Raw genomic sequence first — 9,339 nt, forward strand, 5'->3', positions numbered from 1 at the left:
CCTGTATATATATATGTACAGGTACTCTTTCATCTTCTATATTCGATTATATCAATATACGTGTCTATGGATTCGTATCTTTATAAATTTATCAAAACTATTTTCGCGTTATATTACCTTATTTTGCAATAAATGGGACGTTATCAAAAACAATTTCATATTATGTACTCAACAAATACCAACAACATTAATTGATTCATAATTCATTAACACACATTTAATATTAATATCATGCGTATATATTCAATGCACGGTACACACAATCAAGATATTTACAGATACAATTAATATTTAATAGAGAGAGAGAGAGAGAGAGAGAGAGAGAGAGAGAGAGAGAGAGAGAGAGACAGCAAAATTTATAAAAGTCTTTTCAAATCATAAAACAAGAGCATAAAATATATATTTTTTTGTTGGAATTCGATGGCGCTTTTCACTCGTACCTAGTTTTGCTTCCGCGCGCCTTTATCTATAAATCCGCTTCTATTTTAAAGCACTTCTCTCCGGCCTTAATACGATTCTCGAATTTCCTCTCCTCTACACCGTTTCTGTACATTCAAATACCGAGCCGCGATGAATTCGCTGGGAAACATCTGCCGCGAACCGATCGGCGCGCGTGAACATCTCGATGAACGCACATCGAGACCCGCGAGCAACTCGATCGAGCTTTATCGAGAGCGCTTCGTTTTCAACGACGTACTAGGATGCAACACTCGAGCGCATCTCTGAGCCATCCTTCCTAGCGCAGACCTAGTCGATGCATGCAGTAGCACAGCCTAGAAATTGGTTTCTGTATTCCCTGGGGAAATCGGGCTCTTGCACATCCGAGGAAGGACTGGTGAGGCAGGGCGAGAGGTCACCGGTAAGATAACCGTTGCCAGTATGCGTGTGTGTGTGTGTGTGTGTGTGTCTGTCTTTGCATGAACTGTTTCGATGACAGGTCTTTGATCTTGACGTGAAATATTTCTTGCCTTGTTCTTCCCAATACGTGTTCGCGTTCGAAATCGTTCCATTTTAGTTTCTTGTCTTCGCGATTGATGGCGCAGTCGTTGAAGTATGTAATATGAACTTGTTTTTGATACTGCGATTAAGTTATTTGTGGACTAAATTGGTAAATGCTCCTTCCTGCTTCCGTGCAATATTAAAGGAGATTCTGGATGCACCATCGTCAAAATAATACGAAATCAAGATCAAAATAATTATTATATATTAATAATTGATACAATTATTATATATTAAGCAAATGGATTGAGATACTATAATATATAAAAATATAGAGATAAGACCTCTTTCAAGCTTGTTAGAAAAGACTTGAATAATATTTTAGCTGATTCGCGATAATTTAATACTTCAAACTATAAAAATGTTTTTGTAGCTAATAAAATATATTATTTCTAATTATTTAAAGATATTAGCTTTTCGATATTTTCATACAAAAATAGATGAAAAATTTTTTTTATCGAGAGAAGAGAATCTGTTACTGAAAGTAACACGACGGAAATGAAATGTAACCATTAATCTGATATATCGAATTTTAGGTTAGAATATTTTTTTATACTTTGTTAAGCCAAAAAAAAAAAAAAAGTTTGTAGGGCAATTCAAAGGGTATTTTACCATGAGTGATTCTGAAATTTTAATAATTTCGCGACACTATGAAAATTTAAATCTTGAAAGATGCAAATTGTTTTGCAAAGTATTTTTATTATAACGGTACGAATGGATAAAATTGGGTGCGAATGTCATTGGAGAGAATGTGAAAAATAATTTTCCGACAGAAGAGTACGTGACCGATACAGAAAAAAATTGGGCTTTTATAAAAATTTATTTAGATAGCTTTTTTTTTTTTTTTATTCATAGTACAGTTGATATAGTATTCTTATCTAATTTTTATAAAAGTTGTATTTCCTAAAAAAATTTATACTCCGAGCAAAATGTTTGAATTTTTTTACACGCGTGCTCACAAATGTCACTTAATACAAAAAAAAAAAAGAGTATAGTTTATGAATAGCCAAGTAAATTTATTTCTTCGATCTTATAATTTTTATTCTTTAACCACATATATATATGTACATAAGATTAATGTAGTTAATACTATTTCGTTAATCCAGAATTATTATTTTTCTGTTAGAATATTTCAAAATGTTCTTAAATTATTTTGCATTCGGTGGCAAATGGATTAATGACGTCGCGGAATAAGATTAATAAAACGTGAGAGCGTCGCGTTTGGAATCGACAATCTGGGACATTATAACGATTTGGACGCTATCCGTGCGGTCTCTTGGGGATCTTTATCAATGGAATACAGCTGGCGTTAACGGGCGTTAAAGCAGCGGCGCATCCCTATTGTCACAATGCGTATTCTCATTCGCTCTGCAAGCAACAACGTGCATATCCGACGATGTAGGTCGTAGCGTGTCGCGCGATTCATGGTTTTCCACAACTCCCGAGCAAAAGCTGGAAGCTTACCATTTTGTTACCTCGTAAAGACGTATGTTTCCTTTAGTTTGTATCCGAATGACCGATATTGCCACAGCGTGGAAATATATTGCGTATACAGCGTAATCTAATTCGCAAAAGTTATCATTTTTTCTGTAACATGCTGCAGCGTGGTAAATTATACAATGTGTTTCAGGATTAAATTTTCTAACTTAAAGTATGAATTTAAAATCTCAAAACAAGAAAACATTTCTTTTTGGAGGTATGCCCGTAAGCGCTTCGTTTAAGAGATATTGACATCTAAACATTTTTCTTATAAAATTTTATGAATTTATTATCAGATTATAACAAATAAATTAATAGTGTGTTTCAATTACTTTATTATTAGAAAATATGAAAATTTTAACACAATTATAATTTCTCTTACTTTATTTTTTTTTTAATTTATAAAAAATAAAAAAAGAAATAATTTTATATTATGATATTTGTGTACCGATTTTATAATATCAATATTGACATGTTTAGTTACGGAAACAAGTATGTGTATTAGCAGTTATACAATAAATTTATTATTCCTATCCGTAACTTTATACATGTCAATATCTCATAAACGAAGCGTTTAAGGACATATCTCCAGAGGAAAATTTTTTTTTTGTCCTAAATTTATATTCTAAGTTAGGACATTTAATTCTGAAACATCCTGCGTACAGTGGAAAAGATTTGTAGACGCAAAGTATTAATATATACAAAACGTTTAAAGTATCTTTATATATTAGGTGTACAACTTTACTTCCGCTGTTTTCCTATAGATGGCTTTAGCGGTAAGTAGTGGTCGAAATAAATAGATCATAGACGTCATGCAATAAACTTGGGCATCTGTCAACATAACCCCATAGAAACATTAGTCGATTTGTGTCTGCGTCATAAAGTTATTCTCGATTGAAAATGTCAGTTTACGAGCCAAATTCTCGTCATTTGCGGGAGGTTTTAATTTTCTGCTTCAATATGAAGAAATCCGCGGCTGAGACTCATCGAATGCTCTCAAATACTTATGGTGAAGCCGCTATTAGTGAAAGAACGTGTCGTGAGTGGTTTCAACGCTTCAAGAACGGTGATTTTCACGTCGAAGACCGGCATAGCGGTGGAAGAGAGAAGGTCTTCGAAGATGCAGAATTGGAGGCATTACTTAATGAAGACCCGAGTCAAAGTCAAAAAGAATTGGCACGATCATTGGGAGTGGACAATACTTTGAATCATAAATGTATAACCAGTTTTTAACAATAAAGCCTCGAATTTCGGAAAAAAACGGCGGAAGCAAAGTTGTACACCTAATAATTTTCCATCCAATGTAAAAAGATCAATATCCATTTTCCTAAGATTTGTTTAAACCAGAAGCAATTAAATAAAATCCTTTTCGAGAGCATCATACCTCGGCATATCCATATTATCCTTTGGGTTTCTAAAAAAAAAAAAAAAATTTGAAAACGTCGTGGATGATATTGGACATATCAAATCGACGCTCGTAAAAAACGATACATTTTAATCGAAAAACTTTGATGGCGTGCTAGCGTTTTTATATTTTCTTGGATTTACGCGTCACAGTATATTGTAAAGTCAAAATGTATATTTTAATTCTACTATCATTTCGTACAATCTACGATTGTAGCGGCAGGGAGTTTCCGGTGTTTTTCGCGCTCTCAAATTGGAAAGTAACGAGACATCTTACCACCGTTTTGCGAAACGCCTCGGCAATTGCCGGGCTGAGTTAATTTCTTTTTTTCCCGCCGGTGTAACATTTGGAGACGCGTCACTGGCGCGAAAACAGAAAATTGTAACGCAAGGAGGCAACTTCTCTGCATCTTCTCCCTTTTCTTTTTTTTTCTACGATCTGTCTCGTAGCCGAGTATGAGAGCGGGATAAATATTGCGTCACCGAACCGATCTTTTCCAACGGTATACGGACGCATCTGCATCACACGAGTGCATGTCGTGGATAAAACGGGACGATGCGGTCCGATAAACGCAACGATGCGATGCCCTTTACCTCCACGAGAGAGCCGCATAACAAGAGAACAAGGTGAAAAACGACCGTATCTCGGGGGGTAAATTGACGATTTGAGGAAGCGACAGGATCGTTACGTTCCCGCGACAGCACGGAGATTTCTTTTCCCACCCGTGGCCGGAAGAGCGTTTCAGAAATTGGACCTCCCCACTGACTTTGACAGCGTGGAATATCAATCTTAAATGGATTTAACTCGTTTCGCGAGATAGCTGCTGCGTTGCTGAAATGGGGAGAGTGTGTCTGTACGAAAGAGTTGTTACGAAAAATCGGAAACATCGCGAAAGATAATCGGGACACCGAAAATCACGGAATGTCGGAAAAGTAAGGATTAAAAATTTTTAAAAATCATTTACTAAGCAATATATTTACATCAATGTTCCAATGTCATATAGTTATTTACTTTTTTATATATGTATTATTATTATTTTTTTTTTACTTTTTCCTTATCAATCGAGTTTTCTTTCGTACTCCTTGAAACGTTGTAGAAAACGAAGAAAAGCGGAAATGCTGCGACTACGCTCCGTTATGTAAGGTCGGGGAGAGAGAGAGAGAGAGAGAGAGAGAGAGAGAGAGAGAGAGAGAGAGAGAGAAGAGTTTATTTATCGGAAAAACGGGAAAAATTCAGGAATTTCTCGTGCTATGCGGCATCCCTGCGAAGCGCATCACTCATACGGAGAGTTGCCGCTAAAATTTTTACCGCCATCGATATCGCGCGTGCACTTGCAGATGCACCTACATGCGTTACACTATTTTAATATCGTAGGCCCGTCAGCGCGATTCATAACTACTTTTTGTGGCTGGCAAAAAAGATGAACGAGACTCACCGCGTTGTTAAGAATTGATCAGAGCAAATTGCGACGAGAATGAGAGGGAGAGGGAGAAAGAAGGCGCAACCGGGAAACGAGAGTACGTGGACGAGAAAAGGGAGGAAGTTGAGGATCGGACTTACAACTCGGCCGTTATTACGTGCACGGTTTCTTATTCCCCGCGGGACGATACGCGGTTCCATTTCCATTCAACGAATTTCTTGTCGCGTCGTCCTGTACGACAGACGGAGAGGAAGTATAGGGTCGCTGGTAGTCGTCGTTCCGGTATACGTAAAAGCGGCTGCACGAGGGAGCAATGCATTTTCATGCACTTCGAAACGTGTGATAGTGTGGATGATACTGCAATAATACTGCCATCTTCTCGATAACCGGACATAAATTGGATACTTGCATTCTTTTATGAGAATATCGGGACTTTATACATGCTTAGTGTTATAAATATCTGATGTCTGTCTGATAAAACGACGTATATACAGGGTGTCCCATTTTAAAGGACCCACTCAAATATCTCAGAAACACTGCGTTAAATCGAAAAATGTTTCAAACAAAAGTTGTGTGGCTTCAGGGGGGCCATAAGATGGTGACAATGATTTGACCTTGGAAAATCATTTGAAGGTTATGTGAAGGTCAACTTTAAAATCTTAAATGGAAACCCCCATTTTTTATTTAATATTCTTGTAGCTGACATCGAGAGCTTTCCAAAACACTATAATTAATTTGTCTTATTATTCTGTACATAGAAGTATTACGGTAAAATTATCGAAAACTGAATATTTTACGAAATATTTAATTTTTTATATCAAAATATGTCAGATTAAAATATAAAATAACTCAAAAAGTACTTAATGAAAAAATACTTTATTATAGTGTTTTGGAAAGCTCTCGATGTCAGCTACAAGAATACTAAATAAAAAATGGGAGTTTCCATTTAAGATTTTAAAGTTGACCTTCACATGGCCTTCAAATGACCTTTACCAAGGTCAAATCATTGTCACCATCTTACGGCCCCCTTGAAGCCACACAACTTTTGTTTGAAACATTTTTCGATTTAACGCAGTGTTTCTGAGATATTTGAGTGGGTCCTTTTAAATGGGACACCCTGTATACCTAATTGACATAATTATTATTGTCATCGCACTTTTCGATTTAATTAATAAACAGATTGAATTTTTATCGTACGAAACCCCACAATTAGAGTGTTAGAAAAAAAATTATTTCAAAATTCAGCACATATTTTCTCTTGTGTATAAATGTTCACAAATATTTGAAAGGATATTCATCCAAGTAATTTTTATATTACATACAATTAGAGATGTAAGAAAATCTTTTTTTTCTTATCGAAAAAGAAAAGAAAAACAAATTTTATATCTTTTTATTATTTAAAAAAAAATAATATTACTTTTCCTTACATTTTTTCTATTAATATAATAAAAAAGCTAAAGTTTTCATATTTTTAATTAATTTTTTTTTTTAATGTAATTTTAATTATGAGGCTTTTGCGGCAAATTATGTCAAACTCGACATGATTCGGATAATTTTCAATTAGATGTATAATAACAATTTTTATTAATTAAAAATAGTAATTACATAACTATATATTATATAATCAATTGGAATGCGAGCTATATTTAAAAATAATAATGGTTAATTCAAATCTATCATCTAAAAAGTTAAAAATAATGAATAATAAATCTGCAATAATCAAAATATAAAGATGTTAAATATCTGGAAAAAAAAAAAATGACAAAAAAGAAGGCTTGTTTTTTTTTCTAATTAATTGGGATAATTTGCTGAGTTCATGCACAATAAATAGTACCAAATGCGATATTTAAATAGCATATTTTTGATAATAAGCCCGACGATTCCGTGGGAAAAGATACGGTCTCCATTTCCCTCCGAGTTTCTCGTCGCCGCGTGTCCGTTTCGGGAAAATAGGGAATAATACGACTGAGCTAGATTCATACGCGGATAATGAAAATTTCTCGAATGGAGATACTTATCTGCTTGTTATCTGCGACGACTTCGTACGGTCGGGCGCACTTGAATTTCCGCCATTTCGCTAAAATCGCGTACACAATAAATGTTCTTCTCTTAGCGAGGATTCTTCAATGTCATATCCCTCGTGTTAACATTTGATCGCATCACTCTTCACTTTTCCTATTTTCATTTTTATATCGCTGCTATATTTAGCAGAAATCGCCATTTAACCGAACATTCAGTTTGCTTTCGTTATCTTGCTGCTTTATCATTAGACAATTATAATGGAATTTAATCAAGTTTTTAATTTTATAATAATGACAATATATTCGCTCCGTTGCTAAACGTAGATATTTCGTTGTATAAAATTCACACACAAGTTATTCAATATCAGCTAGAGACACATTGTTAAAAAAATCTTTTCATAAACAATCATTATCGCCACGTTCTCATTTCCGTTAACAACAGCCCGCGCGCGCCATTGGTAAATTGATGATAATAGAAAGCAGATAATAAAAGAAAAAGAATCTCGACGAAAGTTTTATGCAGATTGCAACTTGTCGCTGGAAATAATGGGTATAAAGAAAATCTCGCGGGGTAAGCAGAAATAGTCGGCGCGAGCCGCGGAGGAAGCGTCTGGGAAAATATTTTAACTCGGCTTTCAGCCTTGGCATGACAGATCACATTCAGGCATGGTAATCTACTTACGTCGTAACTAGAGAATTCTCCTTTCCCAGGCGGTCCCGGCGGACCCTGCGCGCCCTTTTCACCGGGAATTCCGTCCCGACCCGGTTCGCCCTTCTCACCTTGGGGACCTTCCGGCCCCGGTATCCCAATATCACCCTTGTCACCTTTCGCCCCGGACGGGCCGGGCAGCCCTCTTTCCCCTGGCTGTCCTGCCACACCCTGAAATCGGGATGTTAAACCTCGCAATTAAGCAAAACGATATGGCATATCCGCGAAGAATTGAAGCGCCAGAGATTAATGTAGTTTTAAACCGAAATCACATTAAATTTAACGCGAGAAGACGGAAAAGAGAAAAAAAATTTGAGAAATTCTAGAATTTGAATATAATAAATGATTCGTACTAATCTTATATAATAATAGTAATCGCTGCATTATGTTTGTTTTCTATGATGTAGAGATATTACAATATACAGGGTGACCCATTTTAACTTAGGCAGCCAAATAACTCGAAAAATAAGCACACTACGAAAAAATGTTTAGAATCAAAATTTTGTCATTTCGAGGGGGACGTACAATGACGTTAAAATGAGCCCCCCCACCCCTTCCCCTGGGCGGTGAGGGGGGGCAAGTTTGAAATCTTAAATGGGAACCCCTATTTTTTATTGCATATTCGGAATCTTTGGCTAAAAACACATACAATTTGTCTGAAACATTTTTCTCGATTCATGATAGATGGCGCTGTAATCGACGAAATTCAATTTCTTCGATTTCTCTTACTGAGAACCCATGCTTACGATTCTGCAATAAATTAACAATAAAAATACCACGTTTTCATTGTTAATACTCGAAATTAGTCTTAAAACAAACTTCTCATTATTTTTTATTACTCATTAATTACTTCTCAAGAAACTGCTTTTAGCGAATCGCTCCGCATAAGTACGGGCAGTAAGTCTGCAATTTCTACCACATTCGCCAAAGGTTATAAGAATATCGACTACTTCTGTAGGCGTATAATTTGCCATTTTACCAGAATTTTATCAGAGTACAAATGTTAAAAAAATACATAAACACTTGTGACTTTGGCACTAAATGGACAAAATTTTGGAGGGATACTTAGAGGAACTCCATCAGATGGAAAGTCCAAAATGTCTCGGTACTTTGCACCATTCAAGTTGCCTAAAGGGCAGGTTACGCTAAAAGCAGTTTCTTGAGAAGTAATTAATGAGTAATAAAAAATAATGAGAAGTTTGTTTTAAGACTAATTTCGAGTATTAACAATGAAAACGTGGTATTTTTATTGTTAATTTATTGCAGAATCGTAAGCATGGAGTACTCTGCGTTGATACCACTGCTT

At 35.5% G+C, this 9,339-nt stretch overlaps 1 protein-coding gene across 1 annotated transcript in view; it reads right to left on the reverse strand.

The window, feature by feature from the left end:
* Mp (collagen XV/XVIII-type protein multiplexin) overlaps positions 1-9,339 on the reverse strand; it is a 335,627-nt gene that overhangs the window by 10,684 nt on the left and 315,604 nt on the right. Inside the window, exon 10 of the mRNA XM_070300508.1 lies at positions 8,007-8,204. Within this exon, the coding sequence (XP_070156609.1) occupies positions 8,007-8,204 (198 nt within the window). The remainder of the gene's footprint in view (positions 1-8,006; positions 8,205-9,339) is intronic.

This window comes from Polyergus mexicanus, unplaced genomic scaffold, assembly GCF_030449975.1.
Source record: "Polyergus mexicanus isolate NDT 795.1 unplaced genomic scaffold, iyPolMexi1.0 SCAF_8, whole genome shotgun sequence".
Lineage (NCBI taxonomy): Eukaryota > Metazoa > Arthropoda > Insecta > Hymenoptera > Formicidae > Polyergus > Polyergus mexicanus.